Below are 19596 nucleotides of genomic sequence, written 5' to 3'. Positions count from 1 at the left end.
GGGACACAGAAGGTGGGGGCCAAGGAAGCAACAGAAATTGAGGAAAAACTATACTGCTGTAACCTCCCACCAAACTCTTTATCTTCAAATAGTTTCTTTTTTAAAAAGGTGTGTAAGTGGGTATTGATTTTCCCTCAATTGAAGGGCAAACCTAATGCTATCATGTTTGAATATAATACTTAAGTACATTCTTAGGTACTCACCTGTTTCTCTCTGCTAATGGGTAACTTGACTGATAGTGACACAGCCCTTTCCCTACTGAAATCTGTTTGGCCATGGGCAGAACCAAACTTCTTTTTAAAAAAATTGATATATAATTGACATATAACATTGTATTAGTTTTAGGTATACTAGTACAACATAATGATTTGATATATTGTGAAATGATCACCAAAGTTTAGTTTTCATCATCACACATGGTTGCAAATTTTCTTGAGACTTTTAAAATCTACTCTTGCCGAAACTGGTTTGGCTCAGTGGATAGAGCGTCGGCTTGCGGACTGAAGGGTCCCAGGTTCGATTCCGGTCAAGGGCATGTACCTGAGTTGTGGGCACATTCCCAGTAGGAGATGTGCAGGAGGCAGCTGATTGATGTTTCTCTCTCATCGATGTTTCTGACTCTCTATCTCTCTCCCTTCCTCTCTGTAAAAAATCAATAAAATATATTAAAAAAAAAATCTACTCTTAGCAACTTTTAAATACACAATACAGTAGTGTTAACTATAGTCACCATGCTGTATGTTACATCCCCAGGACTTATTTATCTTACAAATAAGACTGTGCCCTAGCCGGCTTGGCTCAGTGGATAGAGCGTGGGCCTGCAGATAGCAGAGTCCTGGTTCAATTCCAATCAAGGGCATGTACCTTGGTTGCAGGCTCCTCCCCAGATCGGGCCCTGGTCGGGGCTAGTGCAGGAGGCAACCAATCAATGTGTTTCTGTCACACTGAAGTTTCCCTCTCTCTTGTGTTCTCTCTAAAAAATCAATGGAAAAATACCCTTGGATGAGGATTAAAAACACAAGAACTGCTCAGTCCAGGTTTCTACACCAGGGTGTGTGGCAACTTCGTATCAGGGCAAAGCTGCTTGAAGTTGGCAGCTGGTTGGGACCCCCATACCTGAAGTACTTGTGCTCAGCTCACTACTTGTACTTTCCAGGGAGGGATTGGAACCTCTGTCCCGGCCATCTAGAGGTGATAGGAAGAAGAGAGAAAATCAACCATCAACTCCTTAAAATGTAGAAAGTGAGAAGTTGGCTTGAAAATCAAGATCTGGGTAGAGTGAAAGGAAAAAGTACCATATCTACTGCTTCTACAGCAAAATGCAAGTTCCTACAGACTAAAGGTGAAGGGTGGGCTTAATATGGCGCCAATGCTCATTGGGTAGCAGCTTATACCAATGGTTCCAACATGTGGGTCTCAGAGCCCCAGGGCTTTCAAGTTACTCCTAGGGGTCAGCGACCTGTCTGTTCGCTAAGCACTGTCAATATGACTAGAAAGTAGGAGGGTGCAAAGGAGGGCACACGTTTTTTTTAACATAGCAAAAGCTGTTCTCATGCTAAAGACCCCGTTATTTAGTGCCCTCGTGGAAAAGCTCCTTCTCAACATGGCTCTTCATAGCGAATGGAAGCTCACTCTTCCTAGGGTGGTCACCCCAGGGTAATGCCAGCCCTACGCAAGGGCATCTGCTTGGCTCACCATTTGGAAAGGACACACAGCTGTAGGAAAGATGGTGTGTGCATTCTTGGGGTGGATGTGTCAAGTGGATGCAAGCCTTTGACTCAAACCAATTAACTGAGCAGCTTAAGGACCTTAGCAACTCAGCCTTGACATTTTCCAGGTTTCTCTCATAATATCCTCCATTCTACCCACTATGTTCACTTTTCTCATTGCCACTGCTGGAGCCTTCTCATTCTGAGCTTGGTTCTGGAGCCATGTTTTCCATAAAACCTGTTTCCCTGACTTCTGTAGGCAATGCTGCTCTCTCCTAGAGACAGCTTGTTTCCAGGCAATGCCTCCGTGCAGTTTAAGTGTTTCATGTATACTGTCTGTGTAGGTACATTATCAATCCTTTGAAGGCAAAGTCCTGATGTAAGCCTCATTCACTTCCCTCAAGATACCTCGTGTTATTTAGCACATAGGAAACTCTTATGAATTCCCTGTTAATTATTTAAAAACCAGCACCAAAAATCATAATGGAAATTTTATTATCTAAAAATTTAACACACCTGTATAATGGTCCTGTATAAAATTCTGTAAGAAAAATTCAAATTCAAAAGACAAAATGAAGGGAAAAAAAGTTAGCACATAATGACAGAATATTACCCATAATGTATAAAAAGCTTCTTACAAGTCAATAAGAAAGATGAACTCAACAGAAAATATGGACCTCAGACATGAATAGGCAGCTCACAGAAATAATGTAAATCGCCAATAAATATATAAAAGACATTCAACCTTAAACTAAAAGCTAATATTAAAACAATGATAAACATTGCTGTATAATCATATTGGCCCAGATTTGAAAAAATCTGATAATACTCATTTTTAATGAATGTGTGTGCAAACAGGCACTCATAAACATTGGTGGGAATGTGAACTGGTTCATCTTTTTTTTTTTTTTTTTAAAGGCAATTTGGTAAATCTTTATTTCCACGTATCTTTGACCTTGCTATTCTACTGCTAGGGTCTTATCCTATAGCTATACTAACACAAGTATGCACAGACATATATACAGGGTTGTTTACTGTAGCATTGTTTATATTAGTAAAAAAACTGGAAACAACTTAAGTGCCCACAAAAGGGTACATATAACAATGGAATATTAAGCAGCTTTTAAAATAAGAGAAAAAAGTCAGTTGTCAATATACAGTATGAGACATATAAAAGGACATCAGTGAAAAAAGTTAGTTCTCAATGACACATCTGAATACAAGAAATGATATATATACTTGCACTGTGTGGAAAATTTCTAGAAGGAAACTATTAGCAAGGGTTACCTTGGTGGAGTGGGACTACGATAAGCTTAGATCACTTTTGTTTTTGTGTGTGTACCATGGGCTTTATCTTACAGAATATTAGACAAGAGGCAGTATGCCACTTGCCTGTGCATGGGAATAAGGCATGAGGAGAGCCCATCCATTACCTGCCCGGCTCCTTCGTGTCCGACGACCCCGGCGGAGACTAGGGTGCCACGTGGCGATGGGCCGGTATCTTCGGAAAGGTTGCTCCTCTGAAACAGCAAACCCAATGGGTAAGGCAGCAGAGAGATCAATTTTGCTTTGACCCACCTCGTGGTGTAACAGGTAGGGGAAGATTTGGACTGGGCTCTGAGGCCTGGTTCTGACGTGAGTTGCTATGTTTATGCCTTGAGTTATGGAGTGACTCCCATGCACTCGTCCTCACTCTCTCCCACATTCCTGGGGGTTTTCTCCCTCCTCACTTTCTGGACCCACTGGTTCTGCTGCCCCCTCTCACCTGAGCTCTGGTTGCTTGTTACCACCTTGTATCTCCACTGGGCCTCAGAGAGAACCTTAGAAAACCGGTGCAGGCGGCTCTGTGGCCCATGTCTGCTCTCCGGGCAGTTCTGGCCTTCTGGCAGCGTTAGGTCCTCAGGGGGACTGTGGCTGTTGAGCTCCTCCAGCTGGTCCTGGAGGAGCCTGAGGAAGGCCCCCATTGCAAACTCATCAGCCAGGAACCCGCTGACACCACTGGTAAGGTGCTCCAGGTCCAAAAAGCTGTGCCCGTGAGGCTCTGGGGAACTGTCTTTCGGCTCTGTCTTCAGACAGCTTTGAAGTGTATCAGCAAGGCTCCTGGGGACTCCCAGGGAACCCCGTTCTGACTTCCTTTCAGGCTGTGCTATGTGCTGAGGGCTCTCTGGTGGAGACCCCAAACCTAATGGGTCCTTCCCCTCAATGTCATCCTCCTCAGCATAGTCCTCGGGCAGGTGAGGCTCTGGGTGAAGATCGGCAGAGGTCATGAGGAGCAATGAGAAGATGTTTTCTACAAGTTCCAGGCGCAAAGAGTCAGGAACACCGCACAGATACTGCTGACACCTGGCCAGGTATGTTGAGAAGAGATTTGAAGCACCTAAAGCAGCATGTATCAGAGAAGAGGGCAGAGAAAATGCAGACCTTAGAAACATTACTTGCCAGACTCAAACATTCACACAACTTTAACTCATTTATTTATGTTTTAATGACTAAAGAAATTGCAGTTACAGTCAGAAAGAAGAATAAGAGACTCCTCATCAACGTCTTTTCATGATTTGCAGAGTTTGTACGTTAATTAGAAGTACAGCTCACTGAACACTTGTTATTTTGTTTCTGCTTTTTAAATATTACATTATTCTTCATCTCTCACAAGCACTCCATAATAGGCTCCTTACTCCTCAATTCCATTTTCACTCATTGTTATACTAAAGAAGATCAAGGGCTACCTAGATCTCTTAAGAAATACTCACTGGTCAAAAATGACCATGCTCAGAGGAGAAGGTCCATCCCAAAGCTACAAGAGAGAGAGAACTGACCAGCAGTCACACAAGGCAAGTTAAACGTAAGTTATTAAGAAAAATGAGAAAGGATAGGAAATAGGTTCTTTCACACTGTAGCTGTGATCCATGACATTGACTTAGAGCAGGGGTGGAGAACCTTTTTCTGCCAAGGGCCATTTGGATATTTATAACATCATTTGCGGGCCACGCAAAATTATCAACTTAAAAACCAGCCTGCTAAATTCGGTCAAACATTTAATTAACTCACCCCTCATGCCTTGGCAGGGCCAGACAAATGATTTTGTGGGCCTTATACAGCCCATGGGCTGGACGTTCCCCACCCCTGACTTAGAGGCTGCATTAAAAAAAAGAAATATCATACAACAGAAAAATAATCAAGAGTGCGCTCTGTTTGGAAGGGTGAATATATCGTTTCTCAAAAGTTTAGTTTGTATATCACTTACCTACACATATACACATACATATATAAACACACAGATTATATACTTAGGTGCAAACTGAAGTGTGATGTGAAATGCTATTTTTATTGCAGATTATAGGGGGGGAAAAGCATTTGGAAAACAATGCACCAGGTGATCAGACTCCATTAAAACTTAGGCAAATCACTTGCTTTCTCTATGTCTCTTCGATTAACGAAGGCTGATTAATGGATGAAATTATTCCTGGGCATAATAAAACCAAGGGCCACCTCCTCAATCCTGGTGGAACAGGTTGCAGCAGGGACTGGGGGGGAGGGGTTTCTGTACCTGAGAGGGGGACGGAATCATTCATTGGCTCTGCAGCCACAGCCAGGTCCTCTGAGAGACTGTCTTTGCATTCCTGGCACTGGGTGTGCTGGTGTGAGTTCACACAAAGGGCATAGATGGCATACTTCATGGCACAGAAGCTCCGGTAGAGTGTCAGGTTCTGGCACTGGCTCAGGTGCTCAGGGCCCGGAGCACCCGCTGAGACTGAATGGGAGAGAGGAACAGGCAGCACTTCAGAGCTGGTTCTTTCAGGACAGCAGCAAGCATGGCCGGACCAGAGACGCTGCACTGCTCTCTCCTTTCCGCCAGTTTGATCCGCGTCCCTCCCAGGTTTTTTCCTCCACAGCATCAGCGTTCAGTCCCCTCCATTTCCTTTTTCCCACCGGCCTCCCTCTACATGTCTCTCTAATGCAGCCCTCATGGCTATTTAACAAGTCTTTTCCTTATATTTCTTAACATTTTGTTCTTTCTTTTCTTTTTTCTTTTTTTTTAAATTAAAACTTAAAGTAAATGTTTAGAGGAGGTATGGGAAATATGTTTAGTCTACCTAGTGCCACATTATCCAAGAGGCAGGCTTAAAGTGTGTATAGATTGAGTAATGAGAGCAAAGGCAACAAAATTTCTTTGGAAAAAAAAGTTGATATACATTTAAAATACATATATTTTATTGATTTCAGAGAGGAAGGGAGAGGGAGAGAGAGATAGAAACATCAATGATGAGAGAGAATCATTGACTGACTGCCTCCTGCATGCCACCTACTAGGAATCAAGCCTGCGACCAGGAATTGAACTGTGAACTCCTGAGGCGTGCCGGCCAGGCAAAAAATGCTATTTTTAAGAAAGCACTGAAGTAGACATCATGGGGGAAAACACAAATGCTGTTGAAATTCCTTGTGCTTGTTTAATAATTTATAATTTCTCATTTAAAAAAATTGAAGAGAAAGAGAAGGCATCATAATAGTTGAGGGTCTCTAAACATCTTAACCTGGCTTGAATCCTTTTCATAGTAAAAGTGCAACCTTCTCAAAGAAAAGGCATTAAATGTAGCAAAGCGAAAAAGAAGAAAATATAACCCATGATATTACCAGCTAAACACAACCATTAACAATCTGTTTTAACCCCTTTGATAATTTAGCATATACGTGTGCATGTTGAGAGTAATGACATTTTCTATACTATTCAATTTTCCTACTTCTTAAAAATAAATGATAGTATAAGCATTTGATTATGCTTCTTCAGACACTACATTTCTGATGGCTGCATACAATTCTACTGGGGCAGGGCACTGCAGTAGTTAGGAATGCTTTGCTACTAGGATAGTGCAATAAATGCCCGTGTGTATAGGCTTCCTAGTAATTACTTCTTATAGGAAGATCAGATTTACCAAAGTCAGGTAGAAACAGAATGAGATCAATATTGTTCCCTGCCCCTGGCCTCTACGTGGCATTATTGCCCTGGGCCGGGACTTGCAAGCACTGCACAACCCTGAGAGTGAGCGGCTCCTTAAATTTTGTGCCCCAGATGCCTCTCTTGCCTCACCCTAGTCCCAGACCTATTATTGCTCCTCTTTCACCTTTTATCAGTTCTAAGTGTGTCCTGGTGGGTCACCAGGGATCGGATTTAAACCACTTCTTTGGAAGCCCTTTTGTACTTGTCTGTAAACAGAAAGTTCCAGTTCCTTTAGGAAATCTGTTAAACAAGTTGCCTACCTTCCTGGAAAAAAATATAGAATGCAGTGACACAGGTTTTCCAGTTAATGGTACATCCTTTCTCAAGGTCAATCTAAGTAATATCTAGGCTGAGCAACATCTACTGCCATCTGGGAAGGTTTGTTTCTCTCAAAGCAAAAGGTCCCAGGACCTGTGTGGCAGGTTGTGACTACACCATGATACCATTTTTGAGAGCAAAAGAGCTTGTTAATGGGGACTTTATTTTTAAGCCAAGATCTAAGATTAAAACAAGACTTTACTATTGTTTCATGCAAGTCTTCATCTAAACTGCTTTATGTGTTCAATAGAGTATGAGGGAGCTATGGGAGAGAGAGGGTAGACACAAAGTGTGCTGTGAGAAAGCGTATGAAGAATGGAGAGACTTGCCAAGAGTTGCATAAATATTGCCAGAGATAATGCTGCGAATTCCGAGGGCAGTTCCTAATTCTGTTCCTTGGCATGAGGGTATCCTAGTGGTTCTTGAGATGGTTCCACGAGGACAAGGGTTCCTATGGAGCTGTTCTCATAGGGTTCCCTATACCTCATCCAGAGAGGGGAGGCACGTTCCTACACCCCATGATCTCACTGGGGCAAACAGCACTAATTTAGAGGCATCTGCTAGCCCACCCACTTTGACAGATTATACCTAGATAAGTCTTTGCTGAAAGGAACCTGGGCAAGATTGTCCTAAGAGGAAACCGTGCCCGAGTGACTCCATCGGCAACTTACTGTGCTCCTGCTGGGGCTCCTTGGCTGGCACCTTCTGTAAGAGCTTGAGAACTTCTTCCTCCCTGAGGGCTGGAAGGTTTGTGAGGTGATGGAGAGAGTAGAGCACTGAGTGGCTGTCTCCACCATGTAAATGACACAAGAGATCCCTCTTTGGTATGGGGCTGCTGGGAGGGAAAGACGGGAGGATGGGAGGAGAGGCAGTTGATAAAACTGCTCTGAGAAAGACCATGCTGATTCCCTCTTTCTCTTGCTGTCTGGCCCCTAACACCATGGGTTTCACTTACCCAAAGACTACATTTTAGTTGGTCTGGGATACAGCAGAGCATTTATTTACCTTCTGGGAAGTACATCCATCAAGTCAGCCCTACTCATCTAGGAAGGATCTAGAAAGGGCCTTCTTGGTCAAGGGGGTCCAGAAAAAGCCTGCAGAGTAAGCTTCCCAATTTCTGTGCTCTTCCCAGCTCAGAAACGGCACAGCTTCTCTGCTTTCCTGAGTAACAGCCTCTCGCCACTTCCCATTCTGCCTACTCTACTTCAGAAAGTGCTGGGGAAGCGGTGAAGAACAGAACAGGAACCCAGTCCTGGGGAAGCCCTGAGGCTAATATATCAGGGAAACAGGGCTTAACCAGTTCCACAGGTTACTGAATAAAAGTGTGACCGTGGTAACACATGGCCAAGAATGTGGGCCACAGTACTGTCACTTTGGGCATGTCACTCAACATCTCTGGGCTTCAGTTGCCCACCTTTAAAATTAGGATAATATTGGTAACTACTTCATAGAATTATTGTGAGGCTTAAGTGAAATCATCCACATAAAGAGCTTGGAGCTATGCCTTGCATATAGTAAGTGCTCAGGAAATGTGAGCTACTGTTCTTTATCATTGTCATCCCAAATTATCCTCTAGTTATAACCTTATGGCTATAGTGAAAATAATTATTACTTATGTTTCTTTCCTGGGTTAATAGTTGGAATAATTATGAGTTGCTGGTCAACATTGTCAACTCAAAACAGTTATGCGGATGATGTCTTGAAATGGTCACATGCACAGAACACAGGATCAAGTGTGCCCAATGGTGGGAAGACTACACAGGGCTGTACCTGCTCTGCTGTACACACCACTCCAGGACCTCCAGGTGAGCCCACAGCCCATCGCAGGCATCCCTGAGGAGCTTATCGCCACCTTGGTCCTGTACGGACATAGAAGAAAGAGATGGCATCTGGGGTCAGAGACTGTAATGAACTTCAGGACCTCGCATTCTGCTTTAGCCAGAAGTCCCACAGCACTCACTTCTGAGCAGCCCAGGCTGCAGAGTCAGTTACCTGGGTCCTGTGGAGTATCTGCAGCAACCTCCTGGCTGATGCGAGGCTCTGGCAGTGTGTCCAGCCCAGGAGCACAAGCAGTCGACGGAGAGGCCTGAATTCTCTATCCAGGAGGCAGCCAAGGCTTGGGAAGTCTTCCTCTTTCAACAGCGTTAGTGCTGTCACCTGTAAGTCAAAGGAGGTTGCTATAGGCTGTTACGTGGACTTGCTGCTCATTAGGGGAGGAAGCTTTTGGCCATAGTAGGGAGATTTCTGACAATGACAGAAGAGTCAGTTGACTAAAAAAGGTCCATAAAACTCTAGACCATAAGCTCTTTGAAGGCAGGCACTGACTTCCACAGTACAGGGCACATAGGATGAGGTTAGCAAATATCTATTGAAATACATTGAAGCTCAGTAGCAATCTGGGAGAAATTTAGAGTAATTAAATTCCTGTCAGCTAGACAATACACCGTCACCACTGTCTTTTCTTCCCTGCACCCTCCAGAAAGCTTACAAGAATCCAACATTGTAGTTCCTGCCAAGGGACTGATGTAAAATGACTGCAGGTCTAATTATGAATGACGCTGGTTCTCGAAGACTTCTTCCCCCGGGACTATGGGATGGACAGAACCCAATGCCTCACTACTGATTAGACTGCTGTGTAGGGTAAATGAGTGGGAAAGAAATGAGGAATGAAAAATCCTGTGGAGTCTCTAAGTACCTCTGTGATGGAAAACATTTATGTCTGACCTACCAGGATCTGCTCGAGGAAGTGTTTGCTGTTGCTCAGGCAGTAGAAATAGGCCAGTTTCCAAGCCTCGGCTGAGTCGGGATTGGAGAACAAGGCTAGCATTGCCCGCTCGGGATCTAGATGATCCGGTGAGACTGAAAATCAAACCGGACAGGGTTACTGGGGAACCAGAGCTCTTCTTTCCTAAGCTAAAGCCCATTGGAAACACCAACTGTTAGAGTTCACTCTTTTAAAAACTTAAACCAGGCTTCCTATCCTTCTATATTAAAGGCCCTTTCCTTCTCTCAGTAGCTTCTGAAAAGCTCTTTGCTGCTATTGTTATTACTTTGTTGTTTTTTTTCCCCATCACCTGCTCCATCCTAGACTATAAAATCTGTGCTTTTAAGAAAATGCCTCCCCTTTTTTTGTGTGTAGCCTTTCCTATTGGCCTCTCTGAGCAACATGAAAGGCCCAGCCGAGGGGAACTCGAGAGAGGCCAGGCACAGTGGGATTTCCAGCACACAGGAGAGCAGCAAAGGGAACACACCTTCTCCCAACGAGGAGGAGGCCTTCAGTGGCTTCACTGCAGCCTTCTCTGCATAGGCATGGCCGTACAGGGAGAGCAGGCCCCGGCCGGCCTTGTGCAGCAGGCAGCTGAGCAGCCGCTCCTCCTGCAGGGGACTCCCCTCAGTCCTGCAGGCCTCCAGTAGCTCCTCACACAGGAGACGCAGCTCAGCCCCCAGCGGCTCTGCAGGGCAACGCAGAGTCCGCAGGGCTCCGTAGATGGCCTCCACGCCTCCCGGGGACCCAGGGGCAGCGTCCTGCAAAGCTCGCAGTGCCTTTCGAATGAGGTCCACCAGTGCCTTCTGCAGAGGCCAGCCACCAGGGCCGGGGCCATCGTCTTCCCTAAGCAGAAGCTCCAGCAGGGCCTGCGCTGGCTGGGAAGCCTGGCTCAGAAGATCCAGGAGCACAGAGACAGCTTCTGAGCTGAGCCAAAGGGTCCGGCTCTCCGGCCTTCGATTTTCGTCAAGCACGGGGTCAGCGGTGTCTTGTGATAAAGCCTCATACAGCTCCTAAATAGAGGATGAAGAGAGGGATGCATGCTGAGCATGTCTAGAATGTTATCACCTGTGTGCCTTTATGTTTTCTCTTTCAGTACATATGTGTATGTGTGTGTATTTGTGTGTGTGTGTATAAAACAGTAACAGTAGCAAACACTTCTGTAGTAGTTACTACGTGCCAGGCCCTTTACACAGAAAAATAAACCTTAAGAGGAAGACACTACTATTATCCCCATTTTACAAATGAGGAGATTGAGGCAAAGAGATGAAGTCAATTGCCCAAGGCCTCCATGCTCACGCTTGTCCCTCTTACTGCCTCGAAAATGTGCACCGTTGCTCTAAATCAGGGACTGCAAACTCATAGGCCAAGCCAAGTAACAAATGCATATGACACTATGCCAGGGGTGGACAAACTTTTTGACTCGAGGGCCACAATGGGTTCTTAAACTGGACCGGAGGGCTGGAACAAAAGCATGGATGGAGTGTTTGTGTGAACTAATATAAATTCAAAGTAAACATCATTACATAAAAGGGTACGGTCTTTTTTTTTTTTAGTTTTATTCATTTCAAATGGGCCGGATCCAGCCCACGGGCCGTAGTTTGCCCACGGCTGCACTATGCCCAACTCAAGGCATTTAAATTCAATTTTCAAAAAAACATTACACACCCTGGACTGTGTGGCTCAGTTGGTTGGAGCTTCATTCTGTGAACCAAAAGGTAGCAGTTTGGATTCCCGGTCAGGGTGCATACTGGAGGCAAACGATCAATGTTTCTCTCACATTGATGTTTCTCTCTCTCTTTCTGTTTCTCTCTCTCTCCCTCTCCCTGCCTTTCTCTCTAAAATCAATTAAAAAGTAAATAAAATAATAAAATAATAAAAAAAGAACATTATGTATCAGTTTTTAATCTTTGATCTAAATCCTAGTCCTAATATGTCCATCCCACACAACTCTCCCTTTTTACTGGGCTTTCAATGTACCATATGGTTTATAATGGTCTCAAGTGTCTATTCATCTCTCCTCCCTGACTAGACTAAGCCCTTACAGGCAAGAACCTCTATAGTAAGCATGTCAAACTTGTGGCCTGCAGGCTGCATGTTTGACATGCTTGCTCTATAGCCTATAATTTGTTTGCAGGGTGGGTGCAGAGGGAGAAGAGGGGGTGCTTTAATACTGTGCCCATGGATGGTGCTCAGGGATGCTTCTTCATGAACTGCCTCCAAGATGGGAACAGAACCATGAGTCCTTGACTTAATATAAGTGAAAGCATGCACTTTAAATCCTACAGCTAATATGCCTTTATTAGCTGATGGTAGAGTGATGAAGAAAATAAGTACTGAGCCTCAGAGCATCCCTCAGGCACGTAAGTATAGATCTAGGTAAGACTTAGTTTAGCCTTGGCCTGGTGGCTCAGTTGGTTAGAGTGTCATCTTGATATGCCAAGGTTGTAGGTTCAATCTCCGGTCAGGACACATACAAAAATCAACCAATGAATGCCTAACTAAGTGGAACAACAAATAGATGCTCCTTTCTTTCTCTCACCCTTCTTCTCTCTTTTTAAGATCAATAAACAAAACAAAACAAAAAAGACTTAGTTTGAATCTAGCCCCAGAAGATTGTTGTTAACTCTAACACATTCAGTGTAGCTCTTACAGAACCACGTATTCAACAAATACTAGTTCCTGTTTCCCTTCACATTCCCTGCCATATACTGGTGGAAAATTCAAATACCTAGTTTAAATCCAAGTTATGTATTCCTTTTACATGAAATGAAAAAAACTTTAATCCATAGTTGTACTTAGTACTTCTGGATAATACACTTCTGAGGATTCTAAAATCAGTTAAGTTTATCCTAATTTTAAACTCCCCTCAGAGGGGCCTCTATCTAACCCGGTCTTGCGTGAGACCAGAGTACAGAGCCAGCATCTAGGGGACCTATCTACGCTGGATCCCTGGAAGCTGAACTCTGGGCAGACGGCTCCCAACCCCTTTCTCACCTTGAGGATGTCCTCTGGAATGTTACCTTGAAGGTCTTCTGATAATAAAAGAAATTCTAGCTTTCTCCGGAAAACAGCTGGGAGTAACTTCTAGAAAAATCATAAGAAGTAAGCACAGTGATTAGGCATATGCTTTAGTTAATAAATTATAAATACTTCTCTCCAATGACTTTTTTTTTTCACTGAAAGAAAATTTTATTTTATATATCACTAGCCATGTGTTTTTGTCACTAGTTATTACATAAAGACTACTTGATGCCATTGTCCAAGTGGCATGATCATTTTCTGTCCAAAATTCACTTTGTCTTTACAGAATTTTCATGATTTACATATATACATATATCAGTGAAGGTTTAACATGGAAATGCAATCTAGCATCCATAAAATCTGATGTTTTGCAGATACTAATGTAGAAGAGATGTGCTTTTAGTCACCTTTTTATTTGAGTCACCTCATGTAAAAAAATAAATCAATAACTTAGAGGTTCTAAATCTCTAATGGAGATTCTCCAATGTGCTCACAGAAATGGTTAAACAGTAAGACTGTCAGAAACAACTCCCATGTCCACATCCTCTTGCAGTTTCTGTACCACTGTGTCTGCCAGCTGCTTTCCTTTGCATGCAAAAGGGGCCTGGATGAGATACACGTTTTGCTTGACTTCTTTGATGTCCTGAGCTTTCCGTAGTTCTTTATTTTTCTTCAACCTACGCATTATAAATGTTGCGTGATGTCTCTATTTGATCTCTTCGACTCTCTTCAGTGCAGTAATCATTTCATTCCACAGCTCTCGTGGCTATTTGATAGGTTCATTTCCACATTTTTCAAATTCAGATGGATTATCCACTGTAAGCTCGTTACCAGCTGCTTTACGGAATGCTTTAGTCCACCTGACCTTGTAAGGATTGAGCTTCTTTTTAAAGTTTTTATCACACTTGGATTTACAGAACCTGAACACCTTGCAATTGTTGCGGATGAACATCATGCGTGGCCAGGGTATATGAGCCCGAAACAGAAATAACACTTCTTGATCTCCCCAGTTACTCTTATTTCTGCTAGAAATGTGTTGAGATACTTTATAAACAAAACAGCTAAACTTGGATGCGTACCCCTCTTAAATACTATCACTTAAATCTCACACTGGTCAGCCTCAAACTCCAAGGTTTGCTCATTTCATAGGACTTTTTCTGTCATTTGAAGTCCTTCTCCAAGAACCTCCCTTGGGGATCTGGAGAGTATTATGCTAAGCAAAACAAGCCAGTTGGAAAAAGACAAGCATCATATGATCTCACTCATATGTGGAATCTAATGAACAAAATAGATCAGAGACATAGAAGCATGGAACAGATTATGGAATCTCAGAGGGAAGGTGAGGGTGGGTGGGTGGGAAGAGATCAACCTAAGAACTTGTACGCATATACGCATAACCCATGGACTCAGACAATAGGGTGGTGAAGGCCTGGGGAGGGGGACGAGGGTGGGCTAGAAGGGGTCAATGAGGGGAAATAGGGGAATAGGGGACAAATGCAATACTTTCAACAATAAAGATTAAAAAAAAACAAAAAACCTCCCTTGCAGTGACCAAAATACCCAGTTATGAGTAAGCCTGCGAAGGTGTGAACCACATCATCCTCTTTGGTCCAAATCCTTGATTTGGTATTATTATAAGTTGGAAAACAAAAGTAAACAGAAAGGATCTAATGTTTATTAAACGCTTATTATGTGCCAGGTACTGTGTGCTATGTTTTTAAAAAATCTCATTTAATGTCTAAATCAAACAAACCTGTGGGATAAGTAGATATTTTTAAAAATAATCTTTACTAAAGATGCAGTGGTTAGGAAGTATTTTCCAATTACTTCAAACATGAAAAGGAAAAAGTGACCCCAGTGTTTGCTAATGACACTCGCCATGTATAAAGGAAGAGAAAGCCTCTGCCTCTTTCAGGACCAACTTGTTTCACAATTACTTCCCTTCACCAGGTTCTTAAAACAAACTATAGTCACCTTTTCTCCAGACACAAATACAAATAGATCAAGTGCAGGAATAATCTTGACAAACACAACTTTATATCAGAGACACCTGTATATCATGCAGCTGGTTAAAGCTTCCAGAAGCTGGGTTTTATTGAAAGGACCTCTATCTTAAGGTAAGAAGTACTTGCAGGATTGTGTGGGAGGGGAGTTTACAACACAAGATCACACTTATTCTATTCATGCCATTCATAAATCACATCAGAGGCTAACGTGATCTGGCATGTTCTTGGTTAAAAATTCCTATTTCTTCTTACCACACCCTTCTCTAACGCACCTACACCATCTGAATGCTTGTATAACACTAGTGATTGGAAGTTGGAGAAAATTCATGCCGGAAGTAAAGATTAGTGCTTCTATGATGAGGACTAAAGGGAAGGAACAGGTAAGATGTCTAGACAGAAGCCCTTAATAAAAGTACAAAGCCTGGTTAAGATTTTAGAACTTTAATCTAGAATTCTAATTAGTTTATATTTTATTTCACTGGTGACATTATATTATGCATATGCATGGCCATAAATGACCAACATTCCTAAAACAAGCAAGAATTTGTTCCATGTTCCTAAGCACAGATTTTCTTACTATAAAAGCAAAGAATGATCAGCGTAGAAAAATTAGAATATACAAATAGGCAAATGAAACCACCCCTCACCCAGAATCTTTCCATTGAAAAGAACTATTAATACTGTGGTGTAAGGGCATTCAGACCATGCATCAATGCATGCATACCAAATCCACTGTTTTCTAAACTTGTTTTTCACATGGCAGAACATGAACATTTTTCCCATGTCACTGAAATTCATTTACCACCCAATTTTCATAATGGCATTTGACAAATAGACGAGTCCATGCTGCATTGTGGACATGGAAGTTGTTTTCAGCTTTCCCCTATTAGAAGCAGCATGGCGGTGAACATTTCTGCAGTTACTCATGTAGAGATAAATCACTACAAGATATAAAGGAAAGGGAAAATGGAATCATCGTTTCCACTAATAATTACAAAGGAAGCTTTTGGCAGAAGGTGGGAGACTGCAAAAGGACAGGCAGCCAGCTAGTGCCTGGAAGATGAAAGCCACTCCAGGATAATGAATGGCCTTGGAGAACAACTCCAAGAATTCACTTGAAATCTTAATCCTTGTATAAAGTTTTAAAATTCTCTGAGGTCCTTGTTTAAAGTTTAAAAGTCCTACAACTTCTTAAATAACTGAGGCATTGGAGCGTTATAGACCGAAGGAACTTCGGTGCTGGCAAAAGCAAGAACAACTCATAGTCTGTGCTAACGAGTCAGGGAAGTTAAATCCACCACCTGACCTGGTTGAGCCAAGTGCCCATAAAATAAGCAACCAATCAGCCATAAAGTAAGCAAATGCCCTTCAGTGAGAGTAAAATTCATCTGGTTGGTAAATTCCATGTTTGTACTGGAAATATCCTTAGTAACAATAAAACATTTTTTCTTTTTCTCTTTGAAGCTACTATTAAATATTTTAGGTCAAGTTTTTCTCTTTTAAATCTGAAGCTATAGTCAACTCTTAATTATCCTGGGGATACTTTTCAATTTTGCTTCTCTTTCTTTCCTCCTAGTTTTTTCATCATTTCTTTTTGCAGACAATTGGCAAATGCCTGAATAAGAAATATATTTAGATTAGTGACCCGGTGCACAGATTCGTGCACATTGAAAAGAAATTAATTAGAAGGTGGCTGGCGGGGCGGGACTGGGTGAGACGGACTGGACATGCCCTGGAGCCAACCTCTCGTGATCCCTCCCCGGCCTCTGTGGAGTGAGCAGGGTCCCTCCTGCAGGTGGGGTCCCTCGGCCTGGCCTACAGGGACTGGGCTGAAACTGGCTCTCTGACATCCCCTGAGGGGTCCCGGAGTGAGAGAGGATATTCTCCAAAGTTGCTGTTGTACAGGGTGTGGAACACAAATGCAAGTGTGCAGTAAACCAGACTGGGGGTTGACAGTGCCCCAGCAACAACATAACCTACAGCTAAAGGTGGAATCGCAAGGCCCCACGTGGAATCGGGCTCCTTCCTCTCTGGTTTCAGGGTGTGTCACCCGAGAACCACAGCTGCCAAGTCACTGCAGCCCGGCAGCTCCTGTGTTGAGCGTCTGCCCCCTGGTAGTCAGTACACATCATAGCAACCAGTCAGACAGGCGGAGGGACACTTAGCATATTAGCCTTTTATATATATTGATTATATATATTGATTAGTAACTTCTGTTACTTTTGACAGCTCTGTGGAGAGAAGGGTAGGGGCCAAGCACAACTGGAACTAAAGACAAAATTCTGATGACTGATGGGAGTAAAAAAGAAAATTAGGTTAAATTATAGATATTTATAAAATAGAACTTACAGTTTCCTACTTTTAAGCCCATGAAGGCTAAAACTAATATTGAGGTGGAAAAAGCAGAGGAATGGGAATTCAAAGTCAGAAGATCTTGGTTCCACCTCTAATTTTGGGCCAGTCATTTCTTTTCTGAATCAGAGGTTCCTCACTTAAATCTTAAAGTCTGTGGTTTAATAAAAATTGCCTCAGAGAAATACTTTTAATGCATACAAACTTATTTCTTTCTTTTTGAATCATATATGCACGTTTACTCCAATACTACCGGCAGTATGGGAGAGCAGCAGGTCATCCACAAAAATCTGCTCTGCAGCCCCCCATAAGCCATCTGCTTATGTAGAGTAGGACAACGATTACACAGGAAAATATGGGTTATAGGTATGGGGAAGTAGGGATTAAAGGCATGGGGAAGTAGGAGGCTGGGGTGGGACTCCAGTGTTTGGGCAGCAAGGTTGTTAATCTTTCCATGAGAATGGACCACATTCCAAGGTTGATTCCCAGGTCCAAGGTTGATTCTCATGGATATCAATTTCTGATAACTATCACATACTTCTAAAAAGTCTTTTCGCTCTGGCCAGAGTGGCTCAGTTGGTTAGAGTGTAGTATGGTACACCAGAAGGTGGCGGGTTCGATTCCTGGTCAGGGAATATACTCAGGTTGCAGTTCCCATCACCAGTCAGGGTGTACTGGAGGCAACCAATTGATATCTCTCTCTCTCTTTCTCTCTCTCTCTCTCTCTCTCTCTCTCTCTCTCTTCTAAAACCATTAAAGTTAAAAAAATAAAAAGGCTTTTCATGGCAATTTTTCTTTTTTGGGAAAAAAAAGCACTTCCTCACAAGTTTCTTTCAGGATTTATTTGCTCACTTTGTTTTTATATTTGGTAAGTTATCATTCAATTCATGTTAATTATTAACTTATTAATCAAAGAGGTTTAAATCTACAAGATTTCACTGCACAGGACTAGTGAGAATGAGATTTTTGGAAGAACAAACAAGTTTCAGCCCAGTCCATTCTCTGTTACTTGGGTATTACAAGAGTCATATGTCACTCCCTACCTTGTCACTTTCACTAAGATCTGCAAAGCTCTGTTCAGGCACAGCTCTCCCCATGGTATTTAGCAGAATGGTATCACCTCAAATGGCATTACATGCTAATGTTATGTTAGTGAATTAATGAATGAATTTAGGTCAGAAGACATCAATAAAAATGTAAGCCATTCTCACTATCAGTATGGAGAGAGGGTATTAGAAACCTCATAATAAAGGAAGTAACAGACAGAGGGGAAATCTCATAACTACTGCCAAACTGTTCCCAGTCTCGGCCTCAGGAGAAAATCTGAAATAGAAACTTACTTACTTTTTCTTGGGCAAACCACTTCTCCAGTACAAGAAGCCAGACCCAGGCTAATCTTTGAGGGTTGATGTCTGGTCCACATCTGAAAAATGTGAAGAGAAAGAATTTCTAAACAAAGAATTTCTACTGACTTTTTTCTCTTTTGCCATCCAAGATTTAGATTTCAATGTTCAGTCTATTTTCAACCTGAACAGGCAAGATGTTCTAATGAGAAAATTTTCAAATGTACATGACAGATCAATAAAACTAGAACCAGAATAAAGCTAGCAGCTTTCATAAAAAAGAAGAAAAAAAGGTCTTAATCCTACCTGCACCTCCCTATCTAGTCTTTATTATTTTTAAACAAAATATTACCTAGAAAACCATAAAAGCAAAGCTATCTAAAGTATATTTTTGAAAATAGAAACTGAATCAAGTAGTCTTAAAGAAAAAAGGAACTTGACAAAAATTTATTTTTAACTCTATACCACAAAGAGGGTTATAGGAATTCGTAAGCCTTCCTTTGAAGTTAGTAATATAAATTAGTAACAGGCTGGAACACAAATTTAAGGGGAAAAAAATAAAGGAAGAAAAGTCACCTAAGTCTCCACTCTATACAGGGTGGGACAAAGGTAGGCTTACAGTTGTTCATATGGAAAATAATACAATAATATGGGAATAGACTCTGTTTCACATACTTACAACTATAAACCTACTTTTGCCCCACCCTGTATGTTCATACAGCACTTAAACAACATAACGTAATTGCCAAAGTAATGAAAATTGAGGGAGAAACTGAATAGTACATTTACTTCCTGTACCATTAGTTATTAGCACTGTCAGAAAGAATTTCATTAAATATTTAGATAGAGAACAGTGGTCAGGGGGCAAGGAGAGATCAAAATACAGAGTGGTATGATGAAATAGTTGTGTATTTTGACTACAGGAAGTAAGGGAATTCTTTTGTGGTGATGAAATAGTTGTGTATCTTGACATGAATATACACATGAATAAAGTTGCATAGAACTACACACATAAAAATGAATGCAGATTAAATCTTGGTGAAAACGGAATAATCTAGTTAACAGTAATTACCTGTATTAATTT

At 42.1% G+C, this 19596-nt stretch overlaps 1 protein-coding gene and 1 pseudogene across 4 annotated transcripts in view; both read right to left on the bottom strand.

The window, feature by feature from the left end:
- The window catches only part of ZFYVE26 (zinc finger FYVE-type containing 26), a 77189-nt gene that overhangs the window by 56044 nt on the left and 1549 nt on the right, over window positions 1-19596 (bottom strand). For 3 of the 4 annotated variants that reach the window (XM_070417798.1, XM_070417817.1, XM_070417827.1), the window contains exons 3-13: window positions 18514-18592; window positions 12785-12874; window positions 10275-10800; window positions 9752-9882; window positions 9016-9180; window positions 8794-8882; window positions 7695-7858; window positions 5257-5460; window positions 3475-4086; window positions 3143-3229; window positions 1117-1185 (exon numbers count right to left, since the gene is read on the bottom strand). In XM_070417798.1, coding sequence (XP_070273899.1) covers window positions 1117-1185; window positions 3143-3229; window positions 3475-4086; window positions 5257-5460; window positions 7695-7858; window positions 8794-8882; window positions 9016-9180; window positions 9752-9882; window positions 10275-10800; window positions 12785-12874; window positions 18514-18592 — 2216 coding nt within the window. The remainder of the gene's footprint in view (window positions 1-1116; window positions 1186-3142; window positions 3230-3474; window positions 4087-5256; window positions 5461-7694; window positions 7859-8793; window positions 8883-9015; window positions 9181-9751; window positions 9883-10274; window positions 10801-12784; window positions 12875-18513; window positions 18593-19596) is intronic. The other variant, XM_070417807.1, reaches the window with a different exon arrangement.
- LOC139008976 (probable ribosome biogenesis protein RLP24 pseudogene) lies at window positions 13314-18266 on the bottom strand (annotated as a pseudogene).

This window comes from Myotis yumanensis, unplaced genomic scaffold (genome assembly GCF_028538775.1).
Source record: "Myotis yumanensis isolate MYYU_CA2020_CCGP unplaced genomic scaffold, mMyoYum1.0.hap1 SCAF_1, whole genome shotgun sequence".
Lineage (NCBI taxonomy): Eukaryota > Metazoa > Chordata > Mammalia > Chiroptera > Vespertilionidae > Myotis > Myotis yumanensis.
This window is presented reverse-complemented; position numbering and strand designations above follow the sequence as displayed.